Source organism: Saccopteryx bilineata, chromosome 12 (assembly GCF_036850765.1).
Source record: "Saccopteryx bilineata isolate mSacBil1 chromosome 12, mSacBil1_pri_phased_curated, whole genome shotgun sequence".
In the NCBI taxonomy this organism is placed as follows: Eukaryota; Metazoa; Chordata; class Mammalia; order Chiroptera; family Emballonuridae; genus Saccopteryx; species Saccopteryx bilineata.
Genome location: NC_089501.1, coordinates 46,075,897 through 46,097,606, shown reverse-complemented (window position 1 = coordinate 46,097,606; position 21,710 = coordinate 46,075,897). Strand labels below are relative to the sequence as shown.

General features: G+C 39.5%; 1 protein-coding gene across 2 annotated transcripts in view; it reads left to right on the top strand.

Annotated features, from left to right (window-relative positions):
• The window catches only part of SYNE1 (spectrin repeat containing nuclear envelope protein 1), a 445,623-nt gene that overhangs the window by 111,143 nt on the left and 312,770 nt on the right, over nucleotides 1–21,710 (top strand). The window contains exons 8-13 of one of the 2 annotated variants that reach the window (XM_066248216.1): nucleotides 2,433–2,629; nucleotides 5,166–5,275; nucleotides 7,352–7,402; nucleotides 10,314–10,421; nucleotides 12,279–12,416; nucleotides 13,552–13,716. In XM_066248216.1, the coding sequence (XP_066104313.1) occupies nucleotides 2,433–2,629; nucleotides 5,166–5,275; nucleotides 7,352–7,402; nucleotides 10,314–10,421; nucleotides 12,279–12,416; nucleotides 13,552–13,716 (769 nt within the window). The remainder of the gene's footprint in view (nucleotides 1–2,432; nucleotides 2,630–5,165; nucleotides 5,276–7,351; nucleotides 7,403–10,313; nucleotides 10,422–12,278; nucleotides 12,417–13,551; nucleotides 13,717–21,710) is intronic. The other variant, XM_066248218.1, reaches the window with a different exon arrangement.

Here is a 21,710-nt window from a genome sequence, read left to right as displayed (position 1 = left end):
GTAAATCCAAAACGCTTTCAGAAACACAAGATAGTTAAACCCCCCATCTCCTATCCGTTGGTACTCTCAGAAATAAAAGCATTAAGTTATATAGCATATCTGACATTTGCATACCTTCTTTTCAACTGCCTAAGAAGAACAATTGTATTTTAGGACAAAATTAATAATAGAACCAAACGAATGAAGACATGTATAGCAGATATATTTTAAAGAACTAAAGCAATAGGTGTTAGAGGTCAGAAATGCCTATAAACTGTACATACTTCATCCCTTCCTTAAGTGATGTATCTAAGTTTTGTTTAATTTTGCATCTAAGATTCTTAACTGAGAGATTTGGACTAAAACAGGACCTTTTTAGGGATATCATCTACTACTCTGATCTAATAAGAAAAAATATAGGAGTGTGTGTGTACATAGGCATTCAGCAAATATAGAAGATAACGTACTGAAATGTTTGAAATTATCTCAACATAGTAAATATTTAGGAAAACATATATTTTTTTTTTTTATTTTTTTTTTACAGAGACAAAGAGTCAGAGAGAGGGATAGACAGGGACAGACAGACAGGAACGGAGAGAGATGAGAAGCATCAATCATTAATTTTTCATTGTGCGTTGCAACACCTTAGTTGTTCATTGATTGCTCTCTCATATGTGCCTTGACCACGGGCCTTCAGCAGACTGAGTAGCCCCTTGTTGGAGCCAGCGACCTTGGGTCCAAGCTGGTGGGCTTTTGCTCAAACCAGATGAGCCCGCGCTCAAGCTGGCAACCTCGGGGTCTCAAACCTCGGTCCTCTGCATCCCAGTCCGATGCTCTTTCCACTGCGCCACCGCCTGGTCAGGCTATATATTTATTTTTGAAAACATCTAAAACAATAAACAAGTTTAAGAGAATCTGAAAATATGTGATTACATGATCAATATTTATTATTTCTTTACACCTCACCTTATTTTGTTAAAAGCACTTTGAGGTAACTTGAAAAACTGTGAGGACAAAGGGAAAATACAGGTAGAAAAGTAAGATGAAGCCAGAGGCAAAGGTACGAATGAATAGGTAACAGAACATTCTGCTCGATCTGGGTGGATATTGGCCAGTATGTTGGATGAAAACAGTGATATATGCAGTGGTGGGATTCAAATAATTAAATAACCAGTTCTCTGCCCTAATGACTGTTGTAAGTACAAAAAAAACTATATACTGAAAGGTAGTCTAATATTTCATGCATTTAATAAATAAGAACAATAAAAGAGATACACAAATCTAGGTTATAAGGAGTTTAAAAATATTAATGAAAAAATATTAAATAATAACCGACAAAAACAATAAGACTGTTATTTAAGGTATTTCCATATTGCTTCTTGATTGTCATCCTCACTTGCAATATTTTCACCTGGATGGAATGAACATTACTACAGGCGCTTAGACTACGCTGTTGTGCAGATGAACGTTAAAAAAGAGTAAGGAATGTAAATTTGTGATTTCCACATTGGGCAGCTGCCCAGGCACCCACCTTAGAGAGAACACTGATTACAAGTGCCATTATCCATTATAACAACTAGTTTACTGAACTCAATAAAAAATTAGGTATCGGTTCAGCTGAACTGGTGAGAACCAGGTGAATCCCACCACTGAACATAAGTACCACCAAAGACAGAAACCCTGAAAGAACTAGAAGATTCAAGATTACTTTACAAACACTGGAGTCTTACAAAATTGTTTTTAAATATTTAGTTAGGAAGCCAGTGATTAGACCTAATAATGCTATATTTAGGCTAATATATTTTATGCAAAGTGAATGTATGTTGATAAAACACAATTTAAAATGAATCTTTAAGTTTACCAAAATAAAATTAAGGGCAGTTACTACTTTGGCACTAATTTATCAGCCATATATGTTTTATCTTATAGTTCACAGAAATTTTGAGAATATAGGGTAAAAAAAGAGAATTGAGTGATGTGATTTCATTTAATATCTATTATATTATGTCTGTCATAACCTGTGCATGTAGATAGAACACAGTTTTCTTATCATTATTATAAAAAACGTTACTTATAAAAATATATAGTTTTTTTGTTTTGTTTTTATTTTTATTTATTTATTTATTTTTATTAATTTTACTAGGGTGACAGCAATAAAATAATTTTACCAGATGTTTTAATCTAAATTAGTTTCCTTTAAATATGTTTTAAATTGAGTATCTTGGTTACTAAAAAATCTAATATAGAAATCTCTAATTAGGGAGCCAGAATTTCTACATCTTATTTACTTATTCTCTAAAAATATTGTTTTGCTCAATTTTTCTAAAACCCAGTTAACTGATATAGTTAACCACGTGTCATTTATTGCTAAAGAGCATTAGATTCTGTATGAGGTCTTGAGAAACATGCATGTTACCTATACAAAATGTGACATTATTTTTTATCTCACAAAGGCAGACGGGAGTGGAAGTGAAGGACTTCGGGCGGAGCTGGAGAAGTGGGGTTGCCTTTCATTCCGTCATCCATGCTATCCGGCCGGAACTGGTGGACCTGCAGAGGGTGCATGTCAGATCAAACCGCGAGAACCTGGAGGAAGCTTTCAGTATCGCGGAAACGGAACTGGGGATCCCCCGACTGCTCGATCCCGAAGGTACGTTCCCGAATGGTTGTCTCATCTCGGTAGGTTTGTGTATTGTACACCCAGAAATTACAGATGACTTTCAAGACTATGTGAGGCCATAAAATTTGAGAAAAGCACAAATAAATAGTATCTTCTTGTATTAATTTTTTTTTTTGAAAAATATTTACTGCTATATTTGGGAGCAAAATATAGCTCTGTTATTCCAAATAACACGTGACACTGGTGACTCAGCAAAGTGAACTGTACTTACTCACTGTACTTCAGGGTCGGATGAAAGTTCTCTAAGTGTGTGTTTGAGGGGGCACGGAGTCACAGGATAAAGGGACTACTCTAACTTGTATAACAAGAATCTGGAAGAAATACAAGCTTATTAGTAATCTAAAATTATATCTTGAAAATGTCAATTATTAACTTATTACTTGGAAATGTTGATAACCATCCAGTGTCTTGGTTGTCAATCACGAAAATGACACAGATGATTGACTAATATTTTTCACTGCAATTGTTTGTCAACTTTTTGGTAAGACTGAATGTTAAGACATTTTAGAAATGCAGTTAACTTTTCCAAGCTTCCAAAGATAATTATGATGACTTGAATGAACTTGAACAAATTGAATTATTTGTTATAGTGAAATGCAAGTGTCAAAATGAATTTCTCAAATGTCACAGATAATTTCTTATTTGGGTAGGCTATTACAGAAATGCTGTTAATGAATGCAGAAATGTAAATAGAGTGTAAGCAAGTTATTTTTAAAGGTGAATTTCAGAGTGAACATATCTGGCACTAAAATAGTGTCTGAGTGGAGACACTTGTATATCCAAGAGTAAACTATCGAGACTTACAGGTAGGTCCCAGGTTAGTCTCCTTTGAGTGGGGCAGCCTGATGATTCCTAGCACATTAGGAACCTGCTTTGGGTCCCTAAACTCACATAACCAAAGCTTCCCACCTTGTTTCTGCACAGAAAAACCCAATGGGAATGCCACACATATATCTCAGCCCTCAACTTCAGAGGACACACCAGAGCTAAAATTATTCTGAAATGAGATAAGAGGAGAATATAAATAGCTTTTTATACCCACTAGACTAAAAGACGTAATATTTTCTTTGATGATCAGAAAATGAAATTTCCCAAATCCAAGGCTGTCCCAGATATGAGGGGACCCTTTATTTTCTTAATGAGAACTTCCTATCAAAAAGTTATTTAGTCAATTTGAGTGTGTAAACTTTCAGGGATACAGATTAAATAGACCAATATCTATTATAGTAATTATTTTGTGATTTAGTTACATACATAAAGGCATGTAGTCATGTATTAAATGTTATTTTTTCCACTTTCATATTTCATAAAAGTTTTACTCATTCTTTGCATGCATCTTCTACATCTATCAGTGATCTTGTCATTTTTAAAGTCACCTTTGAGTCATCTAACAGATTCCAAAATATGTTATCTTTGTTTCTTTTTAAGTCATTTGAGTTACAACACTTTTTATATCCTATCCTGATAGTCCTTAGAAATTATTTCTCAAAGCACAAGGAACATTATAAAATATTAGGGCAGTTTTATATTTTGAGTTTTGATGTTTTCTGTTGTTTTTTTTTCTTTTTAGCTCTAAAAGTACATATTTTACATTTGTAATCACAATAGTATCACTTTTTTGTTGCCTTTAAAAAGCATATTTAAAAGCCTTTATTTATTTATTTATTTATTTTTATTTAACAATTTTAATGTGGTGACATTGATTCATTAGAGTACATAGATTCAGAGAAAACATCGCCAGGTCCTTTGACATTTGATTATGTTGTATACCCATCACCCAAAGTCAACATCTTTTATTTACATAGTCTTACCCTCATGTATAATTATTAAATTTATATAAACATATTTGCCTGATTTTTATTAATTTTATTAGGTAAACATTAATAAACTGAAAATGACAATGATTGAAATCTTTTCAGGTTCTGTGTCTCCCTCAAAACAGAATTCAAAGTTCAAAGTACGGTTATTTAGAGAGAATGCTTCACGATGTAAAGGCTTAAAAAGGAATTAAACTTAAGGCATCTTGCTCTTTTCTAAAGCCAAACTGATGGGGTTCAGAGGGGTCTATATTTGGCCATACGTAGTTATACAGGCTATATAGTCACTTGTTACTCAGTGCCACACCTTGTTTTAAATCCCACCCACTCACTGCAATTCTGAAATTTAGATATTGTTTGTATTTTATTAACAAGACAAAATGCCTGAATAGCAGGATAGTATCTCAGGTTTTTGATCAGTTAATGTTGAGATTTAAATAAAATAGGTACTACTTTCCTAAAAGTTCTTAGTTAAAATGTCATTTTTATAAATTATGAAATTTCTACCATGTATTGTTCAGACTACATTTGTCCCTCCTACACACACACACAAATCTCAAACATCAATTCTGTTTTTCTTCTGCATTTAGGACTGTGTCTTTGGTATGTTGGCTAAATTTCAAAGCTTGTATTATTATAATCTAATTGTTGTGAATGAATTTATTTACACTTGTTATTGGTGTCTCCAGATGTTGATGTGGATAAGCCGGATGAGAAGTCTATTATGACCTATGTAGCCCAGTTCCTGAAATATTATCCTGACATCCACAATGCAGGCCCTGATGGGCTAGAGAATGATGTAAGTATTCGTTTTACTCCAAGTATTGCTGTGCGCCCGATTGCTGTGACACAGGTTTTTAAGCATGCTGTTTCCAAAATATTAAATTGTAATGCATTCTAATATGAGAGCTACAGAATATCGGTGATATGAAGAATAGATATCACCGATCTAGGAAGTGATTAGAGGGAATGAGTTCTCTGATTTGTACTTTGCCTATGGTAGAGAAAGCATTATTAATAGAAAGTGCTGCATAAGTTGGGAAAGATATCAGTGTTGGGATACTCCATTTTAGTAATTTAAGGATAAAAGCAATTTCATATTCGTCCCATCATTTGTTCGTCTAGATCTTGAGTCCCCTTGTTCTTCTCAATTTGATGAAAACTAATTTTGACTTTTAGGTTTTATTAAATAAATTGCTGCTTACATCGCACAGGCAAATTTGTAAAAGTTCTAATTATTCACTGTGGTTAGATATTTTTAGCCTTTTAATAGATTAAATAACATTTGTATTTTTCATACTGCTCAAATGACATATGCTCATTGTAATAAATAACAAAAATTGTAAGAAAGAAAGAAAGAAAGGATCTCTATTTGATCTTCTAGAGAGAATGTATTCTAGAAAAAAAAATAATGTCTTAGTGTGAGTTCCAAACATTTTTCTATGTGTATATAGAAAAACATTATATTTTAACAAAAATAGAATCATAATATACATACAATTTAAAACTTTCTTTTCATTGTACAAAATTGTTCCTGTCATTCTCCCCAGGTGATCCTATATATGCTCAGTAATTTATTTGTTCAATCTTAATCTTTAGAATTGTTTTAGTTTTTTGCTGATATAAGCAATGCTTCTATAAACAATTTTGCAGTAAAACAGTGTTTTTACAGTTTTTTTTTTAATTTTTCCAAAGTTAGAAGCAGGGAGGCAGTCAGATAGACTCCCATATGTGCCTGACTGGGATCAACCTGGCATGCCCACCAGGGGGTGATGCTTGGCCCATCTAGGGCATTGCTCTGTTGCAGTAGGAGCCATTTTAGCACCTGAGGTGAAGGCCGTGGAGCCGTCCTCAGCGCTCAGGGCCAGCTTTGCTCCAATGGAGCCTTGGTTGCGGGGCGGGGGGGTGGGGGGCAAGAGAGAGATAGAAAGGAAGGAGAGGAGGAAGGGTAGAGAAGCAAATGGACGCTTCTCCTGTGTGCCCTGGCCAGGAATCGAACCCAGAACTCCACACACCGGGCCGATGCTCTACTCTGAGCCAATTGGCTAGGGCCTACAGTTATTTCTTAGAAATGTACTTCCTAGCCTAAAGAATCTACAGACTTTTGATGATTTTTTTAAAATGTTTTTTCAAATCTCTTGCAGGAGAGTTTGTCCCATTTTACTCTCTAGCCAGCACACCAGAAAGCCTGATTTCCTGGTCCCACCCCCCACTCGCTCCTCACATCTTTAATAACAGTGGATATTAGCATATTCCTAATTTAAAAGTAGTATTTTTTTATTATACAGAGATGGATTTACTGCTATATTTATAATTAGTTATAAGGCAAAAATGGCACTAGAGAAAGTAATGAATGGAATTTTCAAAATGTGTTCAATGCTATCTCTCCGTCTTAACTGCTTACTCTCATCTAGAGTTTTCAGGGCAGTTTGAGATTATAATGATGAGCAACAGGGAAAACAAAAAATAATAATAAAAACAGGTTTTCTAAAAAACACAATCTCAGGTTTAAGGAAGAAAAAGGCCAGGGTAACATAGCCCAAAGTTTTTAGATAGGAAAAGACATTGCAATAGAAATCAGTAACTTCATAGAAGAATTAAGCAAAACTATAATTAGTGGTGTTTCCTAGGTTGCTTGGATGAAGCTAATGCAGCATTTGATAGAGCTAAAGAAGTTTCTTAAAATCTATAGTTTCAGGAAAACTTTTTTGTTCCTGGCTAGGGTTCAGGAAGGAAACATTGACCACCTTAAAATTAATTATTATCAATTAATTTATAGACAGATACTTTTCCATTGCTTTTTTTCTTGTTTTCTATATAATTTTTGTCCCTGATTTATATTATGTTTCTATACATTATCTTTTCATATTGTTAGGAAATATTTCCAGGTTTCCCATGTTTTGCAAATTATATCCAAAATCTTAAGGTAAGATTTAAGTAATCTTGAATCAATGACCTCTTTCAAACACCCTACATTCCATAGTTCATTAGCCATTCCTTTGCATGTATTTGTCTTTATTTACACATTTCCTTTAATACCTTAATTCTGTTATTTCCTTTTCCTTCCCATTAGAGCAAATAACATCAATTGTAGTTACAGTCTAAGCCACTCCCATGAACTTTCTTACTAATCTTTAATTATATGATGACATCAATTAATCCTCTTTAATAACAATAGCACTAATACAAGGGATAATTTGCAGTGACAATGTTTGTTTTTATTATGTTTGAAATGGAAAATAAAAATAAAGTTTAAGTTTTATATTTTAAATAATTAAGTAGGAGTCATTAATTGAAATAGGAAATATTCAGTTAGTTTATAATCCTGAGTTAATCACATCTCTTCTGCGCAATATTGGGTCACATGGTTTATTTATTTATTTATTTATTTATTTTTGTATTTTTCTGAAGCTGGAAACGGGGAGAGACAGTCAGACAGACTCCCACATGCGCCCGACCGGGATCCACCCGGCACGCCCACCAGGGGCGACGCTCTGCCCACCAGGGGGTGATGCTCTGCCCCTCCGGGGTGTTGCTCTGCCCACGACCAGAGCCACTCTAGCGCCTGGGGCAGAGGCCAAGGAGCCATCCCCAGCACATCTTTGTTCCAATGGAGCCTTGGCTGCGGGAGGGGAAGAGAGAGACAGAGAGGAAGGGGGGTGTGGAAAAGCAAATGGGCGCTTCTCCTATGTGCCCTGGCCGGGAATCGAACCCGGGTTCCCCACACGCCAGGCCGACGCTCTACCACTGAGCCAACCGGCCAGGGCCAGGGTCACATGGTTTAGTCAAAGTTTGTGACATATAAGTACTCAAAAATATTTGTGGAGTTAATGATTATGACGTGTTTCCCATATCCAAGCTACCCTGTACTATAGTTTTCTCATCATTTTTTATATGTCACCTAAACTTGAGCTGAAGGACCTGCCAAGACAATTGACTTTATGGCAACATTACAATAGAATATCAGAAGTAATTTATTTCAGACCTGATGTTAAATTAATTTTTATTTCTGGTAGACCAAGAGCATTTTGTTCCTCTAGGCTCATAAGAATGTATAATTAGCGCTTTTATAAACATGAAAGTCAACCAATAATAAAGCCTGTGTCTTGATCACATTCACTGTTCATTCAGAAGAGCCACCATCAGGGAGCTGAAGCTTTGGAGTCTTGGCCTCCCATTCCATTTGTTTCTCTAATTCACTGTGTTATCAGTCCCTCATTTATTTCAGTTACATATTGAGTAATACTGGGTGCCAGACACTGTGTTAGGCTGGAGTAGAAAAGATACACGAGTTAATATAGAGAGGAAAAAGAGACAGTTTAGTGGATGATAAAATATAGTGCATTTGGAGTGACTATTGAAGCTCAGGTTGTTATGGGATCATAGAGAAGTGTTCTCAAAATATGGCACCTGGACCAGCAACATCAAATTCATCTGGAAACTTGTTAGAGATACGAATTCTCAGCCTCCGCCTTAGACTTACTGAGCCCGAAAGTTGGAGGGCGGTGCCCAGCCATCTGTTTTCACAAGCTCTCCGGTGATTCTAGTGCACAGGAAGGTTTGAGGGCCACTGCCAGAGACTTCTGGGTTAGAAGGTAGCTTCTGGCTCCGAGCAGGCTGAGCTGAGCTGAGCTCTGAGGGAGGCATTATCCAGGGGAAATGTTCCATGCAGAGGACGGTTGCCTTTGCAAGACTGGAAAGCGAGAGAGGGCATGAAGCTCGATAGTGTTGTGTAGCAATCTCCGTAGTGGGTGTGTTACAGAGATTATCTCTGTTGTTCCCAAACCATGGAAAGGGCGTGTGATGACTCCTCAGATGAAGGTACAACAGTGCGGAGGTTAAGAATAAGGCAAGCAAGCAAACAAACAAACAAAAAGATGTGCCCAGATCCCAGAGTGAAACCATGTCAGAACCAGAATTTCTAACCACCTTTGCCTGCCTCTGTAGCCACGCCCTCTACTCCATCCCTTCTCCTGTCAACAGAGACACTTGTTATTTCTGGCACAGGGCTGGGATCATCCAGTGAGATGCTGTAATTGAAAGCTATCTGTAGGTGCCAAAAAAAATCATGTTAAATCTGTTTACGATTACTTTGGCATTCATACCAGATAAGAAATCTTGATGAAAAATTAGAATAGTTTTACTTATTCGATGTTAGAACGGCTCTTGTTGTTATTTGTGGAAACAACATGTAAATCTCCAATTCTTTTGTTGTTTTCATTTTTGAGATGAGAGTGGTGTCCTAGATGAATTTATTCAGCATATAAATTCATTTAGTAAAATCTTATTGGTGCCATGTTGCCAGGGTCTAGAAATACCACACAGATACGTGTGTTTTCTGTTCATATGGAGCTTATAACACTGAATAATATTTTCCAATAATATACACAAGTATTCTGGTGTTATTGTGACTGTACCTTCTTGAATTTGGTCAAGATTAATCTCGCCCAGAATAGTCCTCTGGGTTGCCAATGGCCTGGGATTGAGAAGCGAAAGCAGGTCTGTTTCTACTTCCATTCCAGCCGTGACTCTGAGTGATTTTTAACTTAGGACATTCCTTTCTTGCAGGTATTTTCTTAATTAAATGAGGGTGAGGGATTTCTTTTTGAGGCAGAAAAACATAATTTCAGTATTCAAAGATTATTAAGATGGTATTTTTACAGAATTAACTTTTGTGTTTTTACTTTCCCTAAGGGGTGAGGGTAGGAGAATACTTTTCAGAGAGAATTGAAACTTATTAAATGTTAAGTCTATTCTAGGATCAGTCAGGTGTTAATCAGCAATTACACAAAGGCACAGTAGTTACTAATAAAATTGTAATGCCTGCTGGTTTCTAGAGAGAAGACAGGCTGATTCTGAAGGAAGTGAAAGTTTGGATAGAACAATTTGAAAAAGATTTGACAAGGGCACAGGTGACAGAGTCAAATCTGCAGGATAAATATCAGGTAATGTATGAAACAAATTTCAATTTTTAAAAGCTTTTCATGAGTCATATCTGTGTGTATCATTTAATCTATGTTTAATCTTTCAAATGACATTAATGACAATAGTCTGTAAAAAATAATGTTCATTATCTTGTTTGCATGTACTTTAATAATTGTATTTCCGTGTAAATATGTAGTTTTAAATTTTATGGGCTTATACTGTATATGCAAGGCTGAGACTTCATGAATTTTTCAGAACTCAGAGTCTTATAAATGACCCAGAACACAAACATCTAGTTATTTTTTTATACAACTTATGATTTTACAGATGTCACATAACAACAACAAATCCACCAAAAAAAAAAAAAAAAAAAAGACACTGATGCCAAACTGAAAATTACTTTAAAATAAGCTGAACTGAATAAAGGATTGCACCATGAACATTTGGAGTGGGCCCATTAATGGAATCCATTTCTACCATGACCTGCCTTGTTCAAACAATTGCATTTGGCTTGAGTCCAGAGTGATTATTGTTTCCCCGGTCTCATTACACCGTTATTCATTGGATTTTGACTTCCAGTTTCCAATTCTAAGACACAAAATCATATACTAGGCTTTCCAATTAAGTTGTGGTTTATTCCATGTAGCATTGACATTTCGCCTTATTTAACATAGCATTGCATTTTAATAGCAAAGCTATAATGTATTTTAGTCTATAGTGCATTTCAACCATATTTGCTACAGAAAGGTAGCATAATGTGAGAGAGTCAATATGGCAAATAAGAATAGATTTAGCTATTGCATTATATGTGATTTTATATAATTATATCTATACAGGATGCCTGAATTTAGATAGATGATGCCATCAACATTATATTTGATGAACATGGCAAAGTGGACAATATGTTCTTATATGTAGTATATACTTTTTTAGCTGAATTTTGAAATTCAGTGTAATCTTTTTTCCCAAAACTAATTTTCTGGGATGAGAACCATTTAAAAAAGTTATTAAACCAGTAAATTGAGACTAGAAATGCAAAGACAAAGTGAATATACTTATTTAGTCCATGAATGAGTTTTAGTTTTAGCATAAATGATCAAAAACTAAGTTGTAAGCTATAAAGTCACCTGTTGCACAGAGTCATTTTGTAAAAGAGAAGCAAAGGACTGGAAAAGCACGGAACAGAAACGCTCCTTTCAGGCCAAATAGTATAACCAGTTTCGTGAAGTAGGGTTAGCAATCACCCGAAATCTGAACATAGGGAACGTCTCCCTGTGTTTGTGGGTTTGTTGTGTCATCGGCATTTTTTCTATAAGCTTTTTAATCGACAGTGTATTTTTTCAGGTTTTGCATGGGTAGAATTTTGTGGAATAAAATTAAAGATTGATTTTATATTTTGGTATTTTTAATTACATTAAGTTAGAAGAATGGGAGGTAATTGTGGTAAAATATTTATTCACCACCCCGCCCCAGTGTTCTTCCTGTGGATTTGCATGTTTGTTTACTCTAAGACTTAAAATTCTTCTAGATATGTTATCTGTTAGATTCTGTAGGACCATTCTCATATTCTTTAACATAACTGTGTACTTACTGGTCATTTCAATTCATTTTGTACATGAAGTTCTATTTAGGATGTGTTCATTAAAAATCAAATGGAGGGAAGAGACGTGCAGAGAGCCCCTAGCGTGAGACCCAGCTCATAGTCAGGGCACGATGAATGGTAGCTGCTGTTAGTATCATATCTGTTATTATCATTATCAACAGCATATACTGAGTGTTATCCAAATATAAGGATTGTTATTTAGGAAATGTAGTTTCCTGTGCTTTTGGGTTTTTTTTGACTCATTGCCATGTTGTTGCTGTTTTTCCTCTTTCAGTCATTTAAGCACTTCAGAGCTCAATATGAAACAAAAAGGAAACAGATTGAACATTTACTCCAACCATTACATAGAGACGGTAAACTGTCACTTGACCAAGCACTGGTCAAACAGTCCTGGGATAGAGTGTCCTCCAGGGTAAGTTCCCCTGCAGTTCATTTCATTAGGGCTTACGTAATTTAGTCAAAAATATTTTCCGTCATCCTTTTCTACACAGCGATGTTGCACCAGGTCCCCCTGCCTCTGTCTCAGGTAGGAAAGGCTTTAACTGTGGGAGAATCTTTGTCCTTTGAGTGAATGGAAGTGCTTAAATAACAACTGTTTCCTGCCTTGCCTGCCCTATGCGTGATGTCACCATTGACCAGATGACAGACTGACGTCATGGAAGACCATCTGGGTTACTTCTCACTTTGCACAAATAAACTCTGGGTTGTTTAGAATTGCAGCTTTCACAAATTCTCCATTTTCATAATCCTGTTTCATCAATAGTTAGTAACCTTCCTATATTCACATTCATTTTTATATTCTCTAATTTCACATACCTTCTTATCTGGTCTTTTGTGAACCTGCAAGGAAATTGCTCCGTAACTTTAATATTAATACTTTGCAAACTTAAAGACCGCGACTTCAAAACCTCTGACATTTCTACTACTATAGGACTGTTTGCCTTGAACGTACCCTATTTTCTTCATTTTTTAGTCTACTTTCCCATAAACATTACCAAAGAATAGCTTAGTTTCCAAGCACCTTAACCCCCATGCTACTGGCAGTTCATCGAGTGTGGAAATGGTGCTTGAGGACTGAATAAAGTGGAAGACATGCAAAGATGGTCGAAAGTTATATGTTGTAGAAAGAAGCCTGAATACTTGTCTTCTATGACCGTGATTGTTCTGGACCTGTTCTCACCTGCAGGACGATACGCATGAGCAGGGGCACAAGCCCCTGCAGCCTTGAGGAGGCCACTGTACCCAATCTTGTCCCTCTCAGCGAGAGCCACACTGACAGTCAGGGGGTGCTTTGTGCTTTTCCTGTAAGAAGATGGCTAAGCTCCCTACAACAGCTTTCCATGTCTAAGATGTATTTTGTTTCTTCCAACTTGTTTATAACTGTGATTTCCTCCCCATTCTCAAAGCATCACAATCAGAACACAGATAATTTCTTACTTGATATTTATGAAATTAACCTGATATAGGCTTTAAAATCATCTGAGGGAATTTCAGAAATTGCCTTCTGTCTTAAGAGATAATTCTGTTCTTCTACTTTTGTATTTCAGCTCTTTGATTGGCACATACAGCTTGATAAATCTCTTCCTGCCCCTCTGGGCACCATAGGCGCCTGGCTCTACAGAGCAGAGGTGGCCCTGAGGGAGGAAATAGCCATTCAGCAGGTCCACGAGGAAACGGCCAACACCATACAACGGAAACTTGAGCAGCACAAGGTAAGATTCTGATCAGGCCACCTTCCAGCATGCCGCTCTTTGCCGACCTGGACTGGTTCACCCCTCCTTAGGCAACCTGGTGGTCCCCCTCTCCCGGGAGGTCACCATCTTGATGCAGAACTTAGTGCTAACACCCGATTGGCATAGCGCACTACAGCCCAGAGCTCCTGGGCTCAAGCGATTCTCCCGAGTAGGGAGGATCTTAGCCTCCCGAGTAGCTGGGACTACAGGCGTGTGCCACCATGCCCGGCACAGCATGCCACTCTTGATGTGGTCGGGAGATGCAGTCTGTCGAGAACTTGCACTGCCACGGGTTTCCCAGGTGTCCACGCATACTGACTCAGTGATATCGCGCTTCTCAGAAGTTCTCCGAGCCGGGTGGCTCTCCTATACCTGTTCATCAGAGTTCCCGAAGATTGTTCCCTGAGGCACTTTCCAGTCGTTCTGTGGCTCTGTTTCGTCTGCAGTTATCTTTGCTATTTTATTTCTGTTGCTATGTCTTATTTTGTGAAAGATGAGCCCACAGACTACGTGCACTTGCATAATAATGTAATTGGCCTTTGGCTTCAGACCTCATTCCTGCTTCTGTTTTCAGAGAAAGGCGGGTCACATCCTCAAGGTGCCGAGGCGGGGGTGGGGGGGGTGCAGGTGGTGGTGTCCGGAATTTGTGTCCTATGGCTTCTTAGTCATCTGTGATGGTTTTTAAGCTCACTGCGCATTCGGTTGTGCTTAGTGTAATTTCTAATATACTTCCACTTTGTGTTTTGCGATAGGTTTTAACTAAAAGTGCTGTTTTTCATTAGCACAGTGCTTCATTTTGTGCAGTTGAACTTATGTACCTCATTCATTGTCTCATGGTGAGGATTACTGTAAATGTGAATAACAACTGGCAAGCAGAGATTTCTACTCCTGACCACGTGTACAATTTTGTGGCTCATGTGTATTTTCTGCTGTATTATTGATATAATATTTTGTAAACTACTCCGAGGAAATAGAGTATTGTATATTCTAGTGTAAATTATAAAGCAAAGCCGTACAAGTCTTGTTTCGTGCTCCTCTAGAACATTACCGTTTGGAACTAGAGACATAGAGATCTCATGGGATTTCAGCTCCGGGCCCTTTCAGCTCAACTTACTCAACCCCGGCTAGCTCATCCCACAAGACTGACAAGAGTCTGTGATCCTAGACAATCGGTCAGGGTCCTGCAGCCATTGATTCTTAACTCCTCTTCATTTATAATCAGTACCTTCAGACACTTTCAGTTGTACTGGTTATTGGCTATTTCTTAGCCTTCTTTACTCACCACCAGAACAGCACCAACACACACATACACACACCCTAGGAACCACCTCTCGGAGGAGAGCATGACTTCAGGGTCTACTCCTACGTTAGAGGGACACACAGAAAATCTGGACCTGTTCTGAAGATGAGGAGTAAGAGACCAAGTCACGAGAATGAATGTTCCTGGGTCTGGGCCAGGTTAGAGTTTCTCAGAAGCATAGCAAAGCCTGGGCCATGTCAATGTTGAGATTCCCAGGATATTAAAGATAAGAGAAAAATGCTAAACCAGTGTTACACAAATGATACCACATTAACAAATTAAGAATTCACCTTAAGTACAATTTTAAAAAATTTTCTTCATGCAAATAGTGTAACTATCAAAACAGTGCTTAACTGATGTGAATGTTTCGTACAAGAGAAGCCACCTTTGGGTTTTAATCAATATTAAAGCTATATTGATTACAAGTTAGATGTGTCAGTTTAGCCAATGTGCACTGAAGGCCTACTATGTGCCAGGTTTTGGCACCAGGGAGACTTGTAAAGGTCTAAAGTTTTGAGGAAAAGCATGTGTTTGTTGTTTATCTAATAGACTGCCATCTGATTGAAATGCTCCACCAGAGTGAAAATGTCCTAGAATATTAACAGTGCTGTTTACTAGGTTGTGAGGTTTAGCAGAAATATTAACTCACGGTAGGCTGTAAGCAGCATCAGCCCCTGGTGGGAGATGCATTTCAATTGGAAGGCGTGCTGTTAGCATGTCTCAGTGACTATGTAATGCAAGGCTCTTCCTGACTCTTTTGGCTCCATGGAGGAAGACCCTGTGCCAGCCACCAAGTGTGTAGCCAGAAGCATCTCTCTGCCAGCATGCAGTACACAACCATAATCCAGAAGTGAAGAGGAGCAGGGAGAAGGGAGCAGTGGGAATCAGAGACAATGGCTATCTGGGACTGAAAACCAGAAAGGGCTGGGCTGAAAGACCGGGAATGGGATGAGGCAGCCATAGAAAGTAAGCAGAGGCAGGTAGGGGCCAAGATGAGGTTCAAGGCAATGCCTCAGAATGATCTTTTCTACCAAGTCAGGAACTTGTACTAGGTCTGGGGACAGGTACTTGAAGTCGTAAAGGCATAAAACAGTGTAATTGTCGATTATAAGACCAGTTCTCACTCATTCAAAATATCTTTATTTGGCGCCTACAATAAGCTAAGCTTTAGTGATGTGAGAAGTGAGAATCATGGTTAAGATAACCAAATTTATACATTTTCTCAATCACAGAAAAATCAGCCATCCGTTTAGTGTCACTATTCTGCTCTAATATGTTGGGCTCACTTGGAAATGCAATAAACCAATAAAAGCACAAAAATGAGACTCATCAATACATGAGCAAGAATGTTTTTTGAGTCCTGGCCGGTTGGCTTAGCGGTAGAGCGTCGGCCTAGCGTGCGGAGGACCCGGGTTCGATTCCCGGCCAGGGCACACAGGAGAAGCGCCCATTTGCTTCTCCACCCCTCCACCACGCTTTCCTCTCTGTCTCTCTCTTCCCCTCCCGCAGCCAAGGCTCCATTGGAGCAAAGATGGCCCGGGCGCTGGGGATGGCTCTGTGGCCTCTACCTCAGGCACTAGAGTGGCTCTGGTCGCAACATGGCGACGCCCAGGATGGGCAGAGCATCGCCCCCTGGTGGGCAGAGCGTCGCCCCTGGTGGGCGTGCCGGGTGGATCCCGGTCGGGCGCATGCGGGAGTCTGTCTGACTGTCTCTCCCCGTTTCCAGCTTCAGAAAAATGAAAAAAAAAAAAAAGAATGTTTTTTGAGAATGTTATCTTTGCCTCCGAGTCTTAAAGTAATTATGGCTCATGTCATCAAAACTTAAATATGCGATCAACATCTAGAATTCTTTTTGTTTGTTTGTGGCAAAAACAGAGAGAGACAGAGAGAAGGATAGATAGGGACAGACAGACAGGAAGGGAGAGAGATGAGAAACATCAATTCTTCATTGCAGCTCCTTAGTTGTTCATTGATTGCTTTCTCGTATGTGCCTTGACTGGGGGGCTACAGCAGACTGAGTGACCCTTTGCTCAAGCCAGCGACCTTGGTCTCAAGTTGGTGAGCCAAGCTTGCTCAAACTAGATGAGCCCGCACTCAAGCTGGCGACCTCGGGGTCTCAAACCTGGGTCCTCCGCGTCCCAGTCCGACGCTCTATCCACTGCACCACCGCCTGGTCAGGGAAGATCTAGAATTCTTTATTTATACATATACATTCTTCACATTTTTTTCTCTTCCTCTCACCTTCTCTCTCTCTCTTTCTCTCTCTCTCTCACACACACACACTCTTTCTCTCTCTCTCTCTCTCTCTCTCTCACACACATACACACACACACACACACACTCAACACCCACATTTCTTTCCCCTCAGACCCCAATTAGACTCTTATCAAAATTCTTCATAGTTCCGTATTTATTGTTGACATTATAATTCTATAAACGCTGTTTTCAGTTGAACAGAGACTATGCACAGCAATTGGTTTTCCTCGAAATCAGCAACAGGTTTGTTGTTTATTTAGTTTTCTTCATATTTGCTCAGACTCTCCTTGAATTCTCTAACTCTCCTCCCAATACTTTGGGATGTGTCAGGAGTGACGTCAACTCAATCCCCTCCTAGATCTTCACTCAGAGCCCACTGAGCTGCTTGCCCCTGCTCCCCTCCCATGGTGGTCACCTAGGCACTCCCTTCCTCACACTAACCATTCATTATACTTAATATATAGGCAGTTTTTGAAAACTGAATTCAGATAAGCTTTTAAGCACGATTTTTTAAAGGGTCAACTTTTTGTTTCTACCAATTTTTTTGTTACTTTTTAAAAAAAAATTAACTTGCATGTACGTAGAAACATACTTATTCTGGAAAACAAGGTACACCTCTACTATCTTTTCTATTTTTTAGATACTCTACTGTTCAGTTACCTAGAAAGATAACAACAATAATAAGAGCTAATTATACTTGAGAATTTAGCTATGTCTCAGTGCTAAGTACTTAATTCCACTGAACACTTGACATTTGGGATATGAAATAGGAATTATTATTCTCATTTTATATATATATATTTATTATTATTATTATTATTGTTTGTATTTTTCTGAAGCTGGAAACTGGCAGGCAGTCAGACAGACTCCCGCATGTGCCCGACCGGGATCCACCCGGCACGCCCACCAGGGGGCGATGCTCTGCCCATCCGGGGCGTCACTCTGTTGTGACCAGAGCCACTCTAGTGCCTGAGGCAGAGGCCATGGAGCCATCCCCAGCGCCCGGGCCATCTTTGCTCCAATGGAGCCTCGGCTGTGGGAGGGGAAGAGACAGACAGAGAGGAAGGAGAGGGGGAGGGGTGGAGAAGCAGATGGGCGCTTCTCCTGTGTGTCCTGGCCGGGACTCGAACCCGGGACTTCCACACGCCAGACCGATGCTCTACCACTGAGCCAACCAGCCAGGGCCTATTATTCTCATTTTTAAGATCAGTGAACTTTAGGCAGAAAGAGGTTATGTGCATTGCCCACAATCACATACTTGACAATACAGGATTTTTTAAGCGCTAAGCTTAAAATGTGCCCACAAAACTATTGTATATAATACATATAGAGTGATTAATCTTACTCATTTCTATTAGTAGTATTGCTTTGACAAAATAAGGTTCTCAGTCTTAAGGAATCATAGAGTCATCAGACTCTAACCATCCTTACTGCAGTTATTGACCCAACCTAGATCACTCTCCTTCCTTTCTTGAAGATTTTATTCTCTGGAACACAATATAAGCCATGATTTTTTTTTTTTTTTTGTATTTTTCTGAAGTTGGAAACGGGGAGGCAGTCAGACAGACTCCTGCATGCGCCCGACCGGGATCTACCCGGCATGCCCACCAGGGGGCAATGCTCTGCCCATCTGGGGCGTTGCTCTGTTGCAACCAGAGCCATTCTAGCACCTGAGGCAGAAACCATAGAGCCATTCTCAGCACCTGGGCCAACTTTGCTCCAATGGAGCCTCGGCTGTGGGAGGGGAAGAGAGAGACAGAGTGGAAGAAGAGGGGGAGCAGTAGAGAAGCAGACGGGTGCTTCTCCTGTGTGCCCTGGCCAGGAATTGAACCCGGGACTCCTGCACGCCAGGCTGACGCTCCACCACTGAGCCAACCGGCCAGGGCCTATAAGCCATGATTTTTAATAACTTCGGTAATCTGTGGGGGATCTCTCCAGTATCCTGGACTCTCAGTTTCTTGACCGCCTCTCTCTGACTGAACCTGTCCTGCTTGCTGCCTTGATCCTCCTTATGTTGTCACTCGTTCCCTTTGTATTCTGCTTGTACTCAGTGCTCAGTCCTTCACATCACCCCTTGTACACACCCCAATCACCTTGTCCATGTCTCACTCGGTCCTGCTGTCCTGGTTAAAGTCCGACCCTGGTTAAAGCCACCTCTCTCCCTGGTTCCTGCCCACACAGAAGGCGCTGACTGTGGCTGGAGAAAAATGCATGGGGACTAACCCTGGGGGGCCCTTACTGCCTTACTGCTGCCTGGCACCCCAGAGGTATTCCACACCTTGTCTCCTCCTCCAGCCTCACCCTCAGCTGATGACAGGGCTTCCTATTTCCCTGGGAAAATAGAAGCAATCAAAAAAGAATTTCCGCAGGCTCCCACGACCACAGCCTCCCACCTACAGGAGTCTGTGCTCGAATACTCCGTTTCCACTTCTGTTACTATGGATGGACCATCTGTGCTCCGCGCAAAGGGCAGCCTCTGCATGTGCACTCGCTCTCGGCCTCCCTGCTCATCTCCAGAGGACCATTTCTGTTGTTCTCCCTCTGGGATTTTATCTCTGTATATGCTGGATATTTCCCGTAAAGTATGCTGCTCTTTCTCTCATCTTAAATAAATCTCTTCATTAACTAGACTTTCCTCTCCAGCTACTGTCCGTTTTTCCTCTGTTATTTTGCAACAGCAAAGCTCTTGGAAGAAATTGTCTGTGCTTTCATTGTGGTTTCAAAGCGCTCTTCCCCCATTCCTCCTAGAACCCATTCCAACCAAGTTTCCTCTGGAAACACTGTCCATCTCAAGGAGGGTTCTCCTTGATTCTCCCTCAATGACCAGTTCTCAGGCCTCATCTTTCCTCCCTGTATGGCCAGTAGTCACGGCCATCGCAGCCATGCACATGCAGGTTCTCATTGGATTCGGGCAGATGGTAAAGAAACAGTGGAGCCAAAAAAATGGTGGGCCATTCCTTTATTCAAGTCTTGCACCAGCCGACGAGCAAACACACAAGGAAAACACTTCCCTCTTCATTCAGAGCTCACAAAGCCCTGACACATTATCCGGTTCCACAACCAGGAGAATCTTCTCCAGATCCTCCTAGAATCAAAGGCCCACCATTCTTTGGCTCCACTGTTTGTTTACCGTCTGCCCGAATCTAACAAGAACCTGCATGTGGTTCTTGCCGCAATGGCGGCAACTGCTGGTCATACATACTCTTCCCCTTCAGAATCATTTTGCCTAGTTACCCCTTTATTCTTGACACACTTTTGTTATTTGGTTTCTTCATTTTCTCTCTCCTCATCTGGCTTCGGCTTTCTAGTCTTTCCACAAATGTTTATCATGTGCAAATATCATGATCTAGGCTTTTGTGACACACCCATAAGCAAAATAGGCAAAAATCCCTACCCATATGTCACTTAACTTCTAGTGGGAGGAGGAAGATAATACATAATGAACATGATAAATAAACATTGCAGTACAAGCTAAAAAGACAGGAAGCGTTAAAAGTACAATGGGTGTTGTACTTTTAAGTAAGGTAGTCAGTGGAACCTCACTGAAAACATGACATCCAGTAGGCGGGCACATTCCCACCTCGCAGCCTCTGCCTTAGCCATCATTCTGGAATGTTCTCTCTCCTGGACTTGAAACATTCTTCCACTAATATTCCCATCATGAGCCTTTCTGGCTCCTTTGGACCTTTATTGAAAGGTAACCTTTTAGTCAACCCTTTATTGGCCACCTCTTTGAAATTACTACTCCTTTCCCCCCTTCATTGTAACTGTCTTTTAATTATTTATCTTATTTATTGCTTGATTTCTGACACTGTTTTCTCAACTCCAAGGGTAAGACCATTGTTTTTTTTCTCTTGTATCCTCAGATCCTAAAAGTGGTTTAAAAAATATCTAGGCTTCCAAGTTTTTAATTGGGTTCATACTGATCATTTACGTTTTCTAAGAATTTGTCCATTTGACTAAGTTTTTAGTATTATTGTCATAAAATTGTTCAAACTATTATCTTTTGTGCCTACAATTAAGCCCCTATTTTTGTCCCACGTTGTGTCTTTGCACCTACTCACTCTCCTTAATTTCACTTTAATTAGCCTTGTTGACTTTGTCTGTTATATCCTAACCATCTTTGCCCATCTATGTTCTTATTGGAGGAATGATATTATCACTTTTTAACGGTATCACCCTGGCTGCTGTGTGAGAATAGACGGGGTTAGGGATAGCAGGTGGGACCCAATGGACCAGTTCCGATAATCCAGGTAGGGTGGCTAGAACCAGAGTGGGAGCTGTCGAGATAGTGAGAGAGGGTCAGATTCTGAACTTACTTTGAAGTCAGAGCAAAGAAAATTTCCAGCATCAGATGTTGATTGTAAAAGAAAGGGAGTCAGACATGACACTAGGATGTTTTGACTGAGCAGTTGGA